The 19157-nt window shown below is 60.4% G+C and overlaps 3 protein-coding genes across 5 annotated transcripts in view; 2 read left to right on the plus strand and 1 right to left on the minus strand.

Annotated features, from left to right (window-relative positions):
* The window catches only part of GALNS (galactosamine (N-acetyl)-6-sulfatase), a 28305-nt gene extending 18729 nt beyond the window's left edge, over nt 1-9576 (plus strand). The window contains exons 12-14 of the mRNA XM_041771885.1: nt 4916-5037; nt 6797-6914; nt 8830-9576. Coding sequence (XP_041627819.1) covers nt 4916-5037; nt 6797-6914; nt 8830-8916 — 327 coding nt within the window. The 3' untranslated portion in view covers nt 8917-9576. The remainder of the gene's footprint in view (nt 1-4915; nt 5038-6796; nt 6915-8829) is intronic.
* A 315-nt stretch (nt 9577-9891) lies between these two features.
* On the plus strand, nt 9892-12247 carry APRT (adenine phosphoribosyltransferase). Of its 2 annotated transcripts, none has more exons than XM_041772911.1 (5): nt 9892-10051; nt 10183-10289; nt 11269-11402; nt 11580-11658; nt 11892-12247. In XM_041772911.1, exons 1-5 carry the CDS (start codon nt 9972-9974, stop codon nt 12032-12034), a joined length of 543 nt encoding a protein of 180 aa, XP_041628845.1. In that variant the 5' UTR covers nt 9892-9971; the 3' UTR covers nt 12035-12247. The 2 variants fall into 2 exon arrangements, with proteins under 2 accessions (XP_041628845.1, XP_041628846.1); XM_041772912.1 differs by having other exon boundaries at nt 12026-12247.
* A 523-nt stretch (nt 12248-12770) lies between these two features.
* On the minus strand, nt 12771-17422 carry CDT1 (chromatin licensing and DNA replication factor 1). 2 transcript variants are annotated; one of them, XM_041772910.1, is made up of 10 exons: nt 16824-17422; nt 16230-16571; nt 15995-16149; nt 15283-15480; nt 15067-15212; nt 14830-14930; nt 14314-14466; nt 13831-13959; nt 13558-13759; nt 12771-13106 (listed from the first exon to the last, which is right to left on the minus strand). In XM_041772910.1, exons 1-10 carry the CDS (start codon nt 17052-17054, stop codon nt 12943-12945), a joined length of 1821 nt encoding a protein of 606 aa, XP_041628844.1. In that variant the 5' UTR covers nt 17055-17422; the 3' UTR covers nt 12771-12942. The 2 variants fall into 2 exon arrangements, with proteins under 2 accessions (XP_041628844.1, XP_041628843.1); XM_041772909.1 differs by having other exon boundaries at nt 14278-14466.
* Between the last annotated feature and the right edge of the window lie 1735 nt (nt 17423-19157).

The raw sequence follows: 19157 nt of genomic DNA on the forward strand, positions 1-19157 counted from the left end.
ACCTGCCATAGGGAGAAGCTGGGAGTGACAGGGCATAGCTACAGGGACAGCTCCTTAGGACCCTGGACTCCCCCTACTGAGACATCCCGCAGGACAGGCTCTGACCCTACTCAGAGGCCTGGGGGACTCAGGTGAACCAATTTTCCTTCCTCTGGCCCCTCCTGTCCCAGTCCCACCTACTCTCACCTGGCCAGGTGCTCGCTGGTCCCACCAAACAGCAGGTGCAGCATCTTCCTCCCAGCATCTGTCCTGGAGGCTGCGTGTGGCTTTCTCTGCTGCTCTGTCCTACCCCTCCTGGGCCTCAGCCCCTGCCTCTTACACGGCCTTCAGGGTGACACCCCCACCCCTCTGAGCATCCAGATCTCAGTTCATTAGTTGGAAAGAAGAGAAGTTTAGGTTAGCAAAGCATCTGAGTGCGAGGACGTGGTGTACCAGTCGGCGTGCAGTTAGTTGCAGACTTAGAGGATCTGGTGCCCAAGCTGATGAGGCAAGTGGGCCTGGCTGTGGGCACACCCGTACCGATGCCCAGACCCGGTGCCTCATGTGGATGAGGGGCCACTGCCCCAAGCACGCAGTCAGAGCCCAGTGCCCAGGATGGTACACTTCCTCCCCGTGCCTAGCACATGTCCCCAACTGGCCGTCAGGAGCAAGAGCTGGCAGCAGGTGAGCTTAGCTGGACTGTTGCTTCTCTTCTGCTTTCTGACACCTGGAGTGAACCCAGAGGAGTGTCCTGTGGGTCCCCAGACTCACTGTGGTAACAGTACCCAAGCTCTCCCAGAACACAGTTAGTAAAGAGCATGGCTGAGCCCTGTCCTCTGGCTTTTTTCTTAGCCTTGGGCTCCCTGAATGTGGGCACCCGTCCCCTCCTCTCCCTGCGTCCAGGGCTCCCATACCTGCTCTTCTTCCCCACCTTTGTTCAGGTACGTCAGCCAACCTGAGCACCTGGCAGCCCACCTCCTGTCAGACAGAGCTGCGTGCAGTTTGCCCTTCAGGTGCTCAGAGGTTGAGAGGTCATAGGAGGCCCTGAAAACCCAGACCCTGGCAGTACGGGGCTGGGGCAGCTGTATGGCCTCACTTCTCCCTCCCCACCGCCCCTCCCGTGACAACGCATGGCTCCCTGGGCCATCTCCAGTCCCATTGTTGGCTGCTCGAGGGTCCTAGTGGACAGGAGCGGCTGGGGTTCCAGAAGCCGCTCAGGCCTCCCATGGCTCCCTGGTTCTCCAGGCTCTTGGGACTTCTTGGGGCCTGGTCCCATCAGCCCCGGCCCAAATGAGACCTGTCCCAGCTTCCCACCCAGGCTGAAACTGAGAAGAGCTGGGGGAGCCTCTTTCAGATAGGGTATCAGAAGAGTCTGGAAAGTTCTGCAGGTAGAGCAGCTCCCTGTGTGACCTGTTCTGACTTGACTGTGTGCTAGGGCCAGGAAGGGTCGGGAGAGGACACTTCAGCACACCCCGGCGGGGCCACTCTGCGGCTAGTGAGTGCTCCCTCCTCTTGTCCAGAGGCCAGCAGATGCACTCCCGCCCCCCAGGGCTGTCTGTGGCAGCTCCCAGGTTGGTCTTCTCTGCACTGCTGCTGAGGTCTTGGGAGATAAAGCACAGGATTCTTGTCTCTCCCATGTGTAGACATCAGGAGCGTCTGTCCCTGGGAGGCAATGGCCCCGACACAAGATGGCCGAGTGGGCCCACATAGGGGCTGCCCACACCACTGTGCCGATGGGCCTTCCCCCTCCAGGGGTCAGGGTGGCTGAGGGAATGTGTTAGGGGGGCAGGGCCCAAGAAGTAAGGGCAACAGCGTCCCCGTGGCCACTGACCACCCCCTCGAGCACTGAGCATCAGCAGGATTTAGGTCTACCTCTTCCCAGCCCTTCCAGAGGGCTCCCATGCTAGGGCCTGCTGTGTTCAGAAGCTCCTGGGGCTGCCCGGCTAGGGCAGGCTCACCACCTGAAGGAGGGGCCTGGGGGTGTGTTTCAGCAGGGAATGGAGGTCTGTGATCCCTGGGGATCACCCACATGGGCCCTATTAGCAGTGTACCAGCTGTACTCACGTCCCTGGGGCCCACCTACATCCTAGGTCAGGCTTTCCCACCCCACCCCAAGGCCAGATGAGCAGGGGAGGGATCACTGTCCCTACAGGTGTGTGACCTTGCCACCGCAGGGGCTGGCCGAGGCTATGGCAAGAGCCATGTGCAGTGTGGGGCGCAGCAGGAGCCAGGTACAGTTGTGCATGTCCGGATCACGTCCCACACATGTTAGCCTAAGAGCAGGGCTCCAAGGGCGAGGGCTGAGGAGGGTCAGGTGTGCCCTGCTCCCTGCTCCCCATTCTGCAGCTCTGCACAGGGCCCCAGCTTTGAGGGAATGGGGCCACATGGGGCAGGCGCAGCCTCCCTCACAGGACGGAAGAGGAATCCTGTGCTAATTAGCAGGGTCTTAATTAAATAGGGTTATTTGATTTGCATCCAAATGATGATTTGCATGCTCTCTCGAGACCTCGAGCTGCCAACGTTTTCATGCCAGGGATGGTGATCTCTCCCATTGTTGAATCCATACGTATGCTCCAGCACTTCTGCTCCCAGGAGGTTAGGGGTAACCCGCTGTGGAACCCACTTGGGCCTCCGTTATTCACTGCCCTCTGCATCTTCAATTCTCCGTATTTTTCCAGCCACTGACTTAGGAATCACAACTCAGTGCAGATAAATGGAATGTCATGGGTTTCCAACCACCCTGCTTTCTTGAAAGGCAGAATGTTGACGGCTCTGCTGACCAGCTGCTTGTGACACACACAGGGTTGGAGCGGGCTGCCCGTTGACTACACTGGTGCCTACAGAAAGCCTTCCAGGTGCTCATGGTGGAGAAATGAGTGGCACAAGCGTGTCATCCAGCTCACAGTTTTGGGGTTCATGGGCACAGGTCACGGCCACCTCTCTAGACCTGTCCTGTGTTGGCTGAAGCCTGGAGCCCAGCTGCCCAGGGCCCTGGGGTTACCAGTGCAGCAGGATCCCCTGGGGATCCTATCCTATCCGCCAGGTAGCCGGCGTTTCTGGGCAGGGGGGGAGGGGGGGCCATCCCAGCACCAGGACCACTCACACACCCTGACTTCCCTTTTCATTTTTTTTTTAAGATTTTTTTTATTGGAGTTCAGTTTGCTGTCATATAGCATAACACCCAGTGCTCATCTCACCAAGTGCCCCCCCTCAGTTCCAATCACCCAGTCACCCCAACCCCCACCCACTTCCCCTTCCACTACCCCTTGTTCATTTCCCAGAGTTAGGTGTCTCTCATGTTTTGTCACCCTCACCGATATTTTCACTCATTTTCTCTCCTTTCCCTTTATTCCCTTTCACTAATTTTTATATTCCCCAAATGAATGAGACCATATAATGTTTGTCCTTCTCCCATTGACTTATTTCACTCAACATAATACCCTTTAGGTCCCTCCACGTCGAAGCAAATAGTGGGTATTTGTCATTTCTATTGGCTGAGTAATACTCCATTACATAGGTAGAACACATCTTCTTTATCCATTCATCTGTCGATGGGCACCAAGGCTCCTTCCACAGTGTGGCTATTGTGGACATTGCCGCTATAATCATCAGGGCGCAGGTGTCCCGGCGTTTCACTGCATCTGTATCTTTGGGGTAAATCCCCAGCAGTGGAATTGCTGGGTCGCACGGCAGCTCTATTTTGAACTCTTTGAGGAAGCTCCACAGTTTTCCAGAGTGGCTGCACCAATTCACATTCCCACCAACAGTGCAGGAGGGTTCCCCTTTCTCCACATCGTCTCCAACATTTGTTGTTTCCTGTCTTCTTAATGTTCACCATTCTCGCTGGTGTGAGGTGGTATCTCATTGTGCTTTTGAGTTGTGTTTCCCTGATGGCCAGTGATGCAGAGCATTGTCTCATGTGCTTGTTGGCCATGTCTATGTCTTCCTCTGTGAGATTTCTGTTCATGTTTTTTGCCCATTTCATGATTGGATTGTTGGTTTCTTTGCTGTAGAGTTGAATAAGTTCTTTAGAGATCTTGGACACTGGCCCTTTATCTGACGGGTCATTTACAAATATCTTCTCCCATTCTGTGGGTTGTCTTTTAGTTTTGTTGAGTGTTTCTTTTGCTGTGCGGAAGCTCCTCATCTTGATGAAGTCCCAGTGATTCATTTTTGCTTTTGTTTCTCTGGCCTTCATGGATGTATCTTGCAAGAAGTTGCTGTGGTGGTGGAAGGGGAGGGGAGGGGCAGGGGGTGAATGGGGTGACTTCCCTTTTCAGATGCAGCTCAGTATCTGCCCCCACCAGGAACCCTGAGGGCAGGGGTGGCCTGGGGAGGCAGGGGGTAGTGGGAGCAATGGCCACACGTCTGTCTCAGTCCTAGCCTGTTCCCTGGCACTTGGGCCTCCCATTTCTTCCTGGCCTCCGAGGAGGCTGCAGGAGGCTGACCAGGTGGGGCAGCTTTGCCCTGGAAGTTAATTAAGGTCAAGCTGCCAATATGGGCTAAAATAGTTTATTTATTTTAAGTAATAATCTTTTTTTAAGATTTTTTTTTTTTTTTTTGTAACCAATCTCTACACCCAAGGTGGGGCTCAAACTCACAACCCTGAGCTCAAGAGTTACATGCCCCACCAACAGAGCCCGCCGGGCGCTCCTAACATATTTTAAAGAGATTCACCTCTCCCCACCCAAAAAAGGGAGGCCAGCGTGGTACAAGAATACAGGCCTGATGGCTCTGCAGCTCAGAGCCCGAGGCATTGGAAAGATGCCGTCCTCCATCATGCTTGGCCCTCGCATGCTCACTCAAGCATCCTGGGATGCAGCACACAGCCATGAGATGGACTGGCCTGCCTTGCGGAGCTCATGGCCACTGCTTCCTGGGCTCCCACGGTGTGGGCACACATGGCACTCACTGCCCTCCCGGCCTCTTGTTTCAGGGCATTGATTTCTGCCCTGGGCAGAACGTCTCAGGAGTCACCACCCACACGCAGGAGGAGCACACGAAGCTGCCCCTAATCTTCCACCTGGGACGAGACCCTGGGGAGAGGTTCCCCCTCAGGTGAGCCAGGGCGCCAGGAAGACCCTGGCTAGGCCCCATTAACTGCAGGCACACACTAGGGGGTTGGTATTCCCAGAGAGTCACATGCATGCCTTGAGCTTTGGAGACCCGTAAAAACACCAAGCAAAGCATGGGTCCTCCTGCCCCAACAGGTCTGCAGCGCCTGTCCTCTGGTGTCCGCCTCTGCCCTGGCCTGCCATCCATGTCTCCCACTCCACTGGTCTCTGTGACCCAGTCACATGACCCCCACCCCACGCTGCCTTCGGGGGTAGCTGCTGTGGGGGCTTGAGAGTCGGGGGTGTGGAGTGGACGAGAACCACTGTATGTGGCAGGAAGCCCCAGCCTGGAAAGACCCACCCTGGGGCTTCACCCTCCCAGTCTGGCCACCCAGAGTACTCAAGACACATCCTGGGACCTTTGTCCAGCTTAGATGCCCAGGACTGTGGGAAGGAAACAGATGTCCCCCACACCTGCATCCACTAACTCATCCATGGTCTTACTGGCAAGAGGGAGTTTGTGGGGGTAATTAAGATGAAGGTGGAGATGAGGTCGTCCTGGAATAGGGTGGCCCCAAATTCAATGAGAGTATCCACAGGAGGCAGAAGACAGGCCACAGACACAGGGGAGAGGCCACAGGAAAACAGAGGCAGAAGTGGAGCCTCTGAGAGAGGGGGCGTTTCTGCCTGGGTCTCAGACTCTGGCCTGCAGACCTGGGAGGGAAGAGATTCTGCTTGTCTAAGCCCCAGTCTGTGGCCATTTGTTATGGAGGCTCCAGGACACTCATGGCGGGAGGCTGGGAGCCCCTCGTGGTCTGGAACCCAGAGGCAGGTACAAGTGTGGTCAGGAATCAGGCTGAGCCAGGAGGAGGTTGGGAGGAAGCAGTCCAAGCCCTCCGCCTGCCCCTGGAAGTAGCTTCATAGCCAAGACCCAGCAGGACCACAGGAGCAGGTGCCAGGGCCATTTCTGGAGGTGCCATGTGCTGTCCCTCTGCCTACCAGCTGCCTGACTGGCCCCAGGATCACCCAGAGCTTACACATGGCAGCCCTGGTGCCCGTGCTCCAGACAAGGAAATCCAGACCTAGAGTGGGACACAGTTCTGGGAAGAAGACTCAGCTCAGGAGGGTTCCCAGCTCAGGAGGGTTCCCACATGCACTTGCACCACGGCCCTGAGACTGCTGAACACAGCTTATGCCCTGTTCTTCCCAGTGCCTTTGGCTGCAGAATCGGGGGAAGACTCCACACAGGCCTCCACACAGGCCTCGAGACAGGCTTTGAAAAGCTTGCAGGTGGTGTGTGCTGTGAGCACAGCCTACAGGACACGGTGGAAGGTCTGCTGAGCGGGGCAGAGCTGGGAGGGGCACCGTTACAGGCCCAGAGACCAGGGTGAGCAAGACAGGACCAGCTGCTCCTGCTACACAAATCTGGGCCAGAAGGCCCCAGAAATTGGCAAGGCCCCAGGAGCCTGTAGAGATCTGGGTCTGCTCCAGGGTGCCCTGACCCTGGCAGTGCCCCCGGCGGTGCCGGCCAAGGCTCAGAGCCTGAACAGCGAGGCAGGAGTCCTGGCCACTGTGCCTGCAGCCCCGTGCGTGGGGAGTGTTCCCAGCTGCACACCTGACCCTGGGCAGGACCCCCACTGTGAATAGAGTGGTGGGGGGCTGCTGGCTGGCATCTCCATCAGGGAGGGGTCCCTCATCCCCCAGGCCCCTTCCCAACCTGCCTGGGCCTCCCTACCTCAGTGACCTAACACTCTTGCTTCTAGCTTTGCCAGCACTGAGTACCTGGATGTCCTTCAAAGGGTCACCCCCGTTGTCCAGCAGCACCAGAAGACCCTGATCCCTGGACAGCCCCAACTCAATGTGTGTGACCGGGCAGTCATGGTAAGTGGTTGACGTGCCACGGGCTGCCGATGTGGGGAGGGTGTCCCCAGGGCTACATGAAGTCTGCACACCCCAGATCATCACCCATATTTTCAACATGGAGCAGTCTAGGGTTGCAGCAGGTTCTGGCCCCTGGGCAGTGGGGCAGGAGTCCAGCAGACAGCACGCTTTCAGAGGCTGCTGGGGCTACAGGCTAGAGCCCTGCTTCCCTCCTGCTGCCCTGGTGCAGACCTGGCGTGGGGGTGGAGGAGGGGCTTGACTCCTCTGCGGGTGCTGGATAAGCCACACCCATGTGGGGTGTGCACACATTTGATGGCCTGAAGGTCTCATCAGGGACACATGCACCCCAGAACCCACAGAGCACTCTTAGGATGGTTTAGCCTGGCTTCCCAGCCTAACAGCCCCGCCCCCGAGCACCCCATTCCCCAGACCTGCCCTGTAATTTTGAGAATAGCTAAGCACCTTTGAAGCTGCTTTGTGGAATCCAGCCTGCTGGTGGGGGGGTGGGGAGTCAAAGTGTAGCGTGGAGTGGACGGGGCGTGGAGGGGGTGTGCCAGGAAAATAGAGTCAGGCATTGGAAGCATTTTCCTGGTGCTAAGCATGATTAAAGGGCGGGCAAGGCTACCTCATTAGCCAGGGCCACCACACCTTGGAGCCTTGTGTCCTGAAGCTCCGTATGGAAGACATTGGGGGCAGAAGCCAGCAGGGGTTGTCCGGGTGCTGAACTCACAGCAGTGGCACAGCAAGGACCCTGGTTCAGGACCTCAGGTGCCTTGATCCCTGGAGCCTGAGAGCACTCCTCCCCTGGCCCAGGGAGGAGCCCCTGATGCCCACTCCAAGTCCTGGCTTTAATCTTCCTGTGAAAGCAAGCTGTCCCCAACCCCAAGTTCCTCCTAGGTCAGCAAATGCACTGCAGGCCCAGGCTGGGTCTCTAGGTGGCCACGTCCTTTCCCGCCCTCCCTTGGGCACCGTGGGGACTGCCACAGCTGACTGACCCCTGGACCCGGAAGGAGTGCAGGACACCCCCCTCTCCATCCTGCAAGCAGCCTGGAGCAGTGTGGACTGGCCTCCACACTCCAGAGTGAGCACTGCCACTGGAGCGCTGTGTGATTTACATGGGTGTGAACGTGGTGGGTGCACGTGTGTGCAAAGCCCTTTGTCCTCACCATACCTGGAGGAAGGAAAGGTCCTGCCCTCTGCCCTCTACCCTCCTCGCACATGAACCCCTGCCAGCCCAGCCAGGATGAGGATTTGGTATGGGGTACTCTGGTCTCTGACAAGATCAGCCCTGCAGTCAGTCACAGCCCTTGAGCCCCAGCCAGCTGTCCTGCTGCACACACCCTGTCATTTTGCTCTGCCTCAAAGGTTGAGAACAGTTACCTTATCCAAAATTTGCCCTGCCCCCATGACTGGCCCCACCCTGCAGGAGCCACCAGTGCCATGTGATGCCATCCACAGTAGGAGACAGCTTCACCCGGGACTCTCCCTGCCTTTGATACCCTAATGCAGTAACAGCCTCTGGCCCCCTCTCAGGGGAGTGCCCCCAGGGTGATTCTGAGTCTCCCTGCCAAGGCACAGGGATGTCCATGAATCTGTCTCTGGTGCCAGGAGAAACAGGGCTATATAGAGTAAGTGTGCAGCCGAGGGGCTGTACCCCATAGAGCCACTGCAGAAGCCAGCCAGCTCTCCCCAGCTGACAACCAAAGAGCTTTCTATGGAGGATCTTGAGCAGGTTGTGAGCAACCTCCTGGGTCAGCCTGTCTTGAAAAGTGGTGCTACAGAAGGGGCAGGCAGCAGCCTGGCCGCTGCTCCTCTCCTGGGCCCTGAGGCCAAGGAGGACAGGGACTGGGCGGGAGTCTGCAAAGCCCAGAAGTGTTAGAATAACTTCATGTTCTCTCTTAATTGTCATTGCCAGAACTGGGCGCCCCCAGGCTGTGAAAAGTTAGGGAAGTGCCTGACGCCCCCGGAGTCCACCCCCAAGAAGTGCTCCTGGCCCCACTAGCAGTGGCTGATGCTCAGGCCAGGCCTGGGCTCTGCCCCTGGGCCCACCAGATCCTGCAGGGAGAAGGACTCTGGCCCCAGGGCTCCCATGCTGGAAGAGCCCCAGCTGCCCTCTGCCCTGCCCATGCCAAATGGACCTCGTCTGCACCCCAGCGGGACCTGCACGGCTACTGGTGCCCAAGACCTGGCCCTGGAGCTTCGGAACCCTCTTGCTGGCCTGCCGACCTCTTATGTGCTGGGTTCCATCCCAGGACCTAGAGGGCCCACCTGTCCTGCATTGGCCCCTTGGCCCTATGCAGAGGCCCCCTGCACCCCACGATGGTGGGTTGTGACTGGGGAGGCGATCTTGGCCACAGCCAAGGAAGGCCTCCCCGGCCCCGGGGGAACGGAGGGCACCTTGGATTTCCCACTTTCCTAAGGATCCGGACCCCGGGCCCCCGGGGGTAAGCGGTGCCTCAGCTGCCCTGCCAACCCTCTGCCCCTGGGCTCCAGCGGGTGTGGACGCGGGTGTTTCCTGCCGACCCTCCGCGCCCCCGCTCCGTACGGGGCGGGGGGTGGGGATCTTCGTGTCTCCGCACTGATGCCGATGCCACAGCTGCGCCCTTGTAATACTGGGGAGATGACGAAGGAGGAAGTAGAATAAAGCATTCGAATAAACTAACGAGCATTTTAGGTGTTGTTTTTTTTTAAGAGCTGCATTTCGCGGAAGTTGGCGTCGGGAGAGCGCGCCGGGCTGCGATCGCGGGGTCCCGCCCCGAGGCCCCGGGGAGGCGGGGCGTGGCGGCGGCCCTAGCACCCCTCCTCCCCGGCTGCCCCTCGGGGCCCCGCCCGGCCCGCCTAGACCACCCTCGGCGGGGACGCTCTTTTCAGGGTACAGAAAAGCCCTCGCGTCTCCACCACCCCGGCACCCGAGATTCGGTGAAATACGGTAACCCCGCGAGCGGCGGGCCCCGCCCCGCCCCCCGCGCAGGCGCAGAGCAGCCCGCCCCGTCCCGCCCCGCCGTGCGCCCGGCGCAGCTTGCGGCCAGCGGTTCGCCGACGCGCGCTGGCTTCGCGATGGCGGACCCCGAGCTGCAGCTGGTGGCGCGGCGCATCCGCAGCTTCCCGGACTTCCCCGTCCCGGGGGTGCTGTTCAGGTGCGGCTGGGCCAGCCACGTGGGCCGCGCGGACGGATGGGCGGGGCGGGGCAGGGGCGGGGGCGTGAGCGGGGCCCGAGCCCGGGCCCGACCCCTGGGCTCACACGGCCTAACCTAACCTCGCCTGCCAGGGACATCTCGCCGCTCCTGAAGGACCCCGACTCCTTCCGCGCCTCCATCCAGCTGCTGGCTAGCCACCTGAGGAAGACCCACGGCGGCAAGATCGACTACATCGTGGGCAAGTGGGCGGGCGCCTGAATCCCGGGGTCCCCCCTCCCGGCGACCCGGCCGCCCCCTGCCGCTGCGTGCCCCAGGACCCCCTCTCGGAGTCCTGCCCGCCCCCCGCCTCCGCCGTGCCCCAGGCCGCCCCCTGCCGCTGCGTGCCCCCGGCATACCCGCCTACTCCCGCCCTAGTCCCGCCCGCCCCCTGCCGCCGCAGGGGTGTCCCTCTCCCCTGAACAGAGCGCACACTGGAGGGGCGCCCAGCGTTTGCTTGGGGCCAGCTCTCAGGGGACAGGCTGGGCACTGCATCAGTGTTTAGCTGGTGACCTCCCCTCCAGCCTTGGTGGCACAGCCCAGGCCCAGGTCACCCCCTTCCCCCACCCCAAGTCCCAGGTCCTCAGCCCTGGACACGTGGAGACCGGGCTGACTCTCCCAGGGTGTGTCTGGCCAAGAGTCCACTAGGCCAAGAATGGTGGTGTTCCCCTTCTGCAGTGTAGACTGAGCTGTGGGTCATCCCCCAGCATGGGGCTTCAGGGAGCACCCCAGCAGGTCTTGGCCTTGCATGAGCCCCATCCCCTGGCCCTCCTAGGTGGGGGCCCTGCACTTTTCCTTTCGGGCAGATGCAGCTTTGAAGGATGCTTAAGGGGCATCTGGGTCTGTTCTATAGTTACTTGTTCCCCAGATACCTGAGGCAGCACTATGGGGAGAAGACAGATAACAACCCAGCAGCCGCACAGCTCCTTGCACCCCCACACAGGATATACCTCCTCCGTGGCCCCAGCTCCCAATCTCCTGTGCAGGCTCCCAGTCCCTGCACTTGGTACTGGGTCGATGTCCTCAAGAGGATGGATGCCACTGCCTTTCTGGCTGGAGCCAACAAACCTAGGAGCCTGCTGTCTTTGCAAAGGCTTCCTGTCCTTCCCTAGTATGGGCCCATGGGGCTCTTCATGCTGCTGGGTCACACTGCCCCTTGACACCCCAGCTCTTGCCAACAGGCCTGGACTCCCGAGGCTTCCTGTTTGGCCCCTCCCTGGCCCAGGAACTCGGCTTAGGCTGTGTGCTCATCCGAAAGCAAGGGAAGCTGCCCGGCCCCACCGTGTCTGCCTCGTACACACTGGAATACGGCAAGGTGAGTGGGCTGGGAATGACCGTGGTTGTTGCTCGATCTGTGTCTGGGAGACCAGGCTGGCTCACACAGCCAAAGAACCAGGGCCCAGACTGGCCTCCTGTCTGTCCCCTCCGAGGTTCTGCACACCAGGGGCATTCCCAGAGATGTGCAGACCATGTTTCTGCTTCCTGTCCACAGGCTCAGCTGGAAATCCAGAGAGATGCCCTGGAGCCGGGGGAGAAGGTGGTTGTTGTGGATGATCTGTTGGCCACTGGAGGTGAGGGTCTCCCCCTAGCAAAGAGGACCTGGCACTACGGCTGCTAGGGGTAGAAGAATGTGCCCTGTCACGGGAGTGGGAGCAGAAGTGGACTGGGGCCCAGCACTCTAGTTTACCAGGGAGCGCCAAGACCCTGCATGGGCAGTTGGGAGCCTCGGTACCTACCCACTCCCTCCCCTGGCTGGATGGCCCCAGCTAGGCAGGGCCTCATTCTTGCCCCCTGCTGACCCTAGGAACCATGCGTGCAGCCTGTGAGCTGCTGGGCCAACTGCAGGCCAAGGTACTGGAGTGCGTGAGCCTGGTGGAGCTGACATCACTGAAGGGCAGGGAGAAGCTGGACCCTGTCCCCTTTTTCTCTCTCCTGCAGTATGAGTGATGGGCCCCAGCCTGGCAGATGGAAGTTCCAACTTGGTGGCTGGTTGCTGGGGGGCACCGGCCATCTGCCTGCACTTTTGTAACGGTTTTGTACAGTTGCCTTGTTCCAGTGCCTAGGCCACCTTCAGGGCCCTTCTGGCAGGTTCTGGAAGTGCCCAAGCCCCTGCAGCTCCACGTACAAACACAGAGAGGATGAATAAACTATTTTGCTACACTGGTTGCTCTTCCTCCAGGTGCCAGGGAGGAGTGGGATCTGGGCCTGAGGGCAAGGACGTGCAGGAATCCCACCTGGCAGGTTGGGCGGGCCTGTCTGTGGTACTGTCCTCAGCCAGCTGTCTTGTCCTTAGGAGCAGAGACTCGGTACTGCCCAAGCTGCTTTCTGGTTGCTGCTCTCACAAGTCCCACCCACTAAGGTGGCTCAGAAGCACCTTTTCTTAGGGTTCTAGGCACTGGAAGTGTTGGTCAGTTTTGACAGGTCTAGTTCCTTCCAGAGGCTCCAGGAACACCATGTCCTTGGCTTCCAGAGCCTTCCCTCCATCCTCAGAGCCAGTGGCCTACCACCCTGGTCTCGCAGCCTGCCTGCCTCTTACAAGGATCTAGGGGGGCACCAAGCCCACTGGATCACCCTGGATTCCTACGTGGATGTCTAGGGGGTGTCAACTGCCTGGCCCAGTGACCACAAGGCCACCTCTCCCATACCCCACTTTTCTACACCCCCAACAGCCAAGACAAAGTCCCCAACAGAAACCAGTTTAATGACGATACGCTGCTCTGGGGTAGGCCTACCATCCACACTGGCCAGAAAGCCTAGTGGGGAATGCAGAAGGGAGGAAAGTGCATCGTGTTCCTAATGGGAGTAAAATGGACACAGCGGGCGGACCAGGAGCCTGAGGCCAGTGTCCGCAAGGCTCACAGTGCTGCCTCTGCAAGGGCAAGGCGGGCCAGCCTCATGATGACACCTGCCAGGTCAGCAGCCTTGTCCAGCTTGATGTAGGTGTCTGTGCGGATGTGGTGGAGGCTGAGCCAGTCAGGTAGCAACTCAGAGAGGAGCCGTATGTGCTTCTCCATCTCTCCTGCAGACAGGGGATATGTGAGGCTGGGGTGTGTACATAGCTAAGTGGTGCTAACCCCAGGGGACGGGTACCCAGCCCTGTCAGCAGGCCTTCCCGATGCCCAGCGTTTGCTCTAGCCCCCACCATGCTGGTCTGTATGAGTAGATGGGGAAGGGGACCCAGAACAGCCTCGCTGGAAAGCTGAGCCCCCCACAATGAGCCCCAGGCCAGCCCCCATCCCCAAGGGGGAGCCACCCCTGGCTTGGAAGGAGTTGAAGTCCCATGGGGCTGCAGAGGGGACTGGCTGGGTCATAGGGTAGAGGCTGGAGATGACCCCAAGAGCACTGTGCCCACCCAGTCCACAACACAGATGCTCCAAACACATCATGGGGCAGGTGGCAAATCCACGGCGCCCACCCTCACCCAGGACTCAGGGATGCTGAGAGGGCCCAGCCCCAACCCCTGCACACACCGGGGTTCATGGCTGCAGGGTAGCTGCCCACCATCCTGCTGCAGGCCACCTCCATGGTGAGTGCAGGCTTACGCTCGGACACAAAGATGCTGCGCAGCACGCGGGCCAGCTCGGGCAGCCGCTGTAGCCGTTGCAGCCGTTGCTCCTGCTCTGGGTGTCGGGTCATCTGCGCCAGCTGCTTCTGTGCCTCCTTGCAGCGGATCTGCAGGAGCCCGGGAACAGTCAGTGGAAAGCCACCCCCATGGCCCTCCTTCCAGGACCCCAAACACTCACCCTCTCTAGCAGGTCCTGGGACACCCCCTTCAGGGTCGCAGGTGGGGTGGCCGGCAGGACAGGGCTGGGGGCCCCAGGGCTACTAGGCTTGATTGTACGCAGAGCCAGGTCACTCAGGGCCTTTTCCATCTGGGGCAGGGCAAAGAAGAGAAATGAAGGGAAGCCTTCTCCCATCCGCGTAGACACCAGTCTGTGAGGAGAAGCCTTCTCCCATCCACATGGACAGTGGTCTATGAAGAGAAGCCTTCCCCCGTCCCTGTGGACACTGGTCTGTCCAGCCCAAGCTCGCCCTGTGCATCAGGGCAAATAATTGCTGCCCCAGGGCAAAGCTAGCCAGCAGGGAGGGCACATCCCACCCCCACGAAGTGCGTGGCCAAGGATGGGGCTGGTCGGTGCCCACGTGGACGCTGGGCTGCCCTGCCCCTATGATCCCGGACACAGTCTCACCCTGGGTGACATGAGGCTGCGGGCACGAGCCAACACCTCTTGTGCGGTGGCCACCTTCTCCGTGGCAGGTGGCCGGGGCAGCTCAGCTGGCTCGATGTCAGGTACCTCGTCCACATTGAAGCGTGGGTGCCAGCGTGTCAGCCGCTCCTCAGGCACCACCATGGGAGGGTTCAGGGAGGCCAGGAAGGCCTATGTGAAAAGGGGGCAGGGGGTACTGGGTGACCCTGGGCACATTGACTGGGGCCCTGTCCCTGCTGGATGACTTCAGGTAACTTCCTGCCCCTCTCTGCTCTGGGTGCTCCGCAGGGCCAATGGCACCCACTGAACCCATCACAAACCTCCTGGAGCCTGAGGCTGCCCTGCCAAGCTCCTCACCCTCACCCAGCTGGGCACCCACCCTATAGGAGGCAGCAGAGGAGGAGTTCAGCCTCTCCAGAAGGCCTGTGTCCTGCGAGTTAAGACTAAGAGCTGACAGGAAGGGCTGGGGCACTGGAGGAGGGTACAGAGCCCAAGGCCAGCTGGGCACACTTTCTACGAGAGCCACCCACTCACCCTGTGATGCTCCCGCACGCGCTCCACCAGATTCTGGCTGAAGACCTGCCGGCGCTGCAGGAGGTGTGAGGCCGTGAGCTGGGGAGCCGCCCTGCCAGCCTCTGTGGGAAGAGTTCAAGCCTGAGCCCCCAGGCCGGGCCCACCCAGTCACCCAGCCCCTAGACCACAAGTCTCATCCACAGTCACTGACAGAGAAACAGGCTCAGAGCTGCGTGGACCTGGCCACAGCACACTCACCCTGGTCCAGCACTGGCTCGATGGTAAGTTGGTAATCAGATCTCTTAATGCCATCCTTGAAGGTGGGGATGTTGCGCTCCTGGCGGAAGCGATAACAAGCAGGGTACACAGTTCTGATCTGGCCCACGTTGCGCTCCTCAAAGCGCCTATAGGAAAGGTGCTGGGGTCAGAGCGCACCGGGCAGGGCGAGGCCCCCACCCCCTGAGGGCCACTCACTTGCGCATCATGTCCTGGACACCCTGCTTGACTTTGGCAAAGGTCACGGTCTCAGAGCGGTTGTAGAGCATGCCCACGATGGTGTCCATGCTGCGGAACATCTCCGCCAGCACCTGGTACTTGTACGGCAGCACAAGGCCTGGGAGCCCCGGCTGCACCAGGGCATGGAAGCGCTGGTAGGCAGGTGCCTTCTCTCCACTGCCAGGGAGGGAGCCAGGCCTCAAGAGAAGCACCAGACCCACACCCCTCCCACGCCAACGGCAGGCAGGCAGGGTGGCCAGGGAGACCCCAGAGCCAGGGCTTGGAAGCCTCTCCCATGCCACACCACAGAGCAGTTCCCAAAGCCCCCCACACGCCCCATCTGCCAGTCAAGAGCATGACTGAGATGGAGGCAGAACGTGTAGCTTCAAACCTGGCTCTGCCAGGTCTTGTCTGGTCACCTAGAAAGTCCCGGGGCCCCCCAACCCTGGCTTCCTTATCTCCAAGAGGCACATGATGACCACAGGGAGGACAGCCTGTGGCCAGAACTGGCACCATCTCACAGAAGCCAGGGCGCAGAGCTAGCAAGGGGCAGGGCAGGGATCCGAAGGCCTGTCGGTGGAATCCATGGAAGGGGCAGTCCCCTCCCCCAGTCTCCGCCCAGCCCTGTCCTGCCTGTGCTCCCACCAGCCTAGCCTTCCCTCCGCAGCCCGACCACCCACCCAGGACTCACCACGCCCCTGCTGGGTGCCCCTGGTCCTTGGGGACGCTGGATTCCCCAGCATCCTTCCGCTGGGCACCTGCCCTCAGCTTCTGGGCCCGAGCCCCAAGCTCCCGTGCCCGCTGTAGACACGACTTGAGCTCAGAAAGAGTGACTTTTGAGGAGGCCTGTGGACACAAGATGCCATCAGCTGGCCAGTCTGGCCACCCACACCACTCTACCTCCCCCGCCCTGGGTCCAGCCTCACCCTGCTCTCCTGGGCAGCCAGGCGATGCAGCCGACCTGCTGAGAGAGGGGCCTGCTCTGGGGAGCCAGGGACAGCCAGGGCAGCTGGGGCAGCAGGGACATCTGAGGCGTCAGGGACAGCCGGGGCAGCCAGGGCAGCCGGGTCAGGTGGAGAGCCAGGGTCAGCAGAGTCCGGGACGTCAGGGACAGCTGGGGGAGCCAGGGCAGCCGGGTCAGGTGGAGAGCCAGGGTCAGCAGAGTCCGGGACGTCAGGGACAGCCGGGGCGGCCAGGGCAGCCGGATCAGAAGGGTCAGAGGAGTCCTCCGGGGCGTCAGGGACAGCCGGCGCAGCCGGACGGGAGACCTGGTGGGCAGGACCCCAGAGGTGAACGAGGGCTCCTACTTCCCCAGCTAGCCAGAAGGCGCGCTGCCGGCGCCAACGCGGTTGTGCTGCAGTCCAGCCCGAGGCCCTGACGCCTCGTCCCCCACCCTGGCCGGCAGGCCGGACACCTAGCCGCCCCTCCCCCCGCACCTTGGCGCTCGGTTCTCAGGGCGGCCCCAGCAAGCCGGCGCCCTGCTGTCTGCGGAGACCCCCCCGCCTCAGTTTCCCCCTCACCGCGTCCGCCGGCAGCCGCAGCCTCCGGCGCGCGGGGGGCGCGGGGCGGTCGCGCGCAGGCTCGGCGGGCGGGCGGGGGCGCTTGCGGCTGCTGCCCGGGGTGCGGACCCGGGCGCGGAGCGCGGGCTCGGTGGGGCTCGGGGTGCGCCAAGCCGCCTTGGTGCGCGGCCGGGAGGCATGGGGCCCGGGGCGGCGGCGCGCGAAGAAGTCGGTGAGGCGGGGCTGTGCCATGGCGCTTGCAGGGACTGGAACCGCGACCCGGAGGGACGGAAGTCGTGCCGCGCTCCGCGCCGATTTTCCCGCCGCGCCTGGCCCCGCCCCCCGCGGGCGGAACCATCAGGACGGGGGCTGGGGGGGCAGGAGATGGACGCGCCCGGGCGCATGCGCACTGACGCTCGCGCATGCGCCGCCGCGCGGCCCTTTCTACCAGTCTCGCGGCTCGCGGGCTAGTTCCGCCCCCGCCGGACACGGGCGCCTCGCCGTCGGGGCCGCGCGGGCCTCTCGGGGGGTAGAGGTGACCGCAGCAGCGGTTGGCGATGGAGGAAGCGGGCAGCTGAGCCCTTGCTTCGGAAACGTGCAAGATCGTGGCCCTGTGGTGGCAGCACAGATTGTAGGCACAGCCTCTTGAGACCCCCGGGAACGAAGCTCTGGCTCGCAGCTGCTCATCAGGGGAGGCAGCTGTCCTCTCTCCCGTGCTTTGTTTGACAGTTAGAATGGAAACACCTGGTCTTGGAGAGTTAGAGCCGCTGGATCTAACCACAAGTGATTTCGGGATCTGCACCCAGCCCCTGCCCTCTGTAGACAAGCTGATGAGCGGGAGGCCTCCCCAGAGCCTCCAGAATGCTAGCACGTTCCCACCAGCGTTCCATCTGCCTTCCCACCTGCCCACCCACCCGCCTGGAACCAGAGTGCAGGCTAGGCTCATGCCGCCCAGGAGAGCTGTGTGAAGTGATGGGAGGCAGAGCCCACTTCGGAGAAGACGCCCTGCCTGCCTGGCCACCACATGGCTGTGTGCTCTGAGTGTGCCCTCCCGGCCACACAGGAAGGGGACACCTGGGAGGGAGATAGTCACGCAGTGCTGTGTCCTGGCCAGCTCCCCGGGGTGCTATCCTGGCGACAGAAGCAGGCCGTAGGAGGCCCTGAGGTTAGCTGAACCCTGGAAGGACCCTTCACAGGGATCTTGTAGGATCTGAACGTGAATCTAAAATGCATGTCTCAGGAGCGCCTGGGCAGCTTGGGGTGAAGCATCTACCTTCAGCCTCAGGTCATGATCTCAGGGTCCTGGGATCCAGCCCCATGTTGGGTTCCCTGGCCTCCCCCTGCCCCTCCCCCCTGCTTATCTATGCTCTCTCTCTCTCTCTCAAATAAACAAAATCTTAAATAAAATGTGCCTGTCCCATATGGAATGAGGCAAAGTCTGGGGACTTAACAGTACTGCCTTCATTCACTCACCACAACCAGCCAATGGAAGAGGGCATGCCTTACCACAGGAACCTGGGGAAAACTCCAGGGCTCTGGCCAGTGTCCACACCATTGCACGGTGTCTGGCCATGCCACTGTTGGTTTTAATGTCACTCCTGGTGAGTAGGCCTTTTTGGGGTGACTTAAGCCTTGTGGGCAGCTCCTTCCTAGAAAATTGTCTACCCACCTACAATGATCGAGTTCATCAGCCACCTCTGCAAGTTGTTACCCCCACCTTCCAGTCACAGCTGATTGGATGGGAGATACACAGCTGAACCAATCAGATCCTCTCCTGGGACACAAGACTGGAGTTGGAATCACCCTTCTGTCACCTGTGGTTGTGGGAAGTGAGATGGAGTAGGACAGCAACCTTCTACCATGGATGTGGACACAGAGATAGTGAGCAAGGAACCCTGTGGCCCCAGGACAGTCAGCCAGACACAGCAGCTGACTCAGATAGTTTTTAGTGGTCTCTCATTTGTTCTCACAGGAGACCCCCAGCCTGTCATGATGGCCCAGGTTTATATGAAGCAGTCTCTAGCCACACACACACCCCCATACCTCTGCATCTTTGGCTTAAAGTACCTCTCAGAGTTTCTATTTCTTCCAACCCGAGGAGGTTGGATATAGTATTATCATAATAATATAGTATTATTATACTATAATAAAAGTATAGAGCCTAGAATAAGGGAAGCGAAAGCCCTTCTCTGCCCTGTTCTGCCCCAGCTCCACCAGAAGTGTCATGTTAGGGGATGTGAAGAGGATGGAGCCTGGCTACCATGCCTTCAGGAGAGCGAGAGACCAAATAACAAAGGAGCTAGAACCTTTGTGGATATTCACCCTGGAGAAGCCAGGAGATTGGGGACTGTGCTT

Source organism: Vulpes lagopus, chromosome 10 (assembly GCF_018345385.1).
Source record: "Vulpes lagopus strain Blue_001 chromosome 10, ASM1834538v1, whole genome shotgun sequence".
NCBI lineage: Eukaryota > Metazoa > Chordata > Mammalia > Carnivora > Canidae > Vulpes > Vulpes lagopus.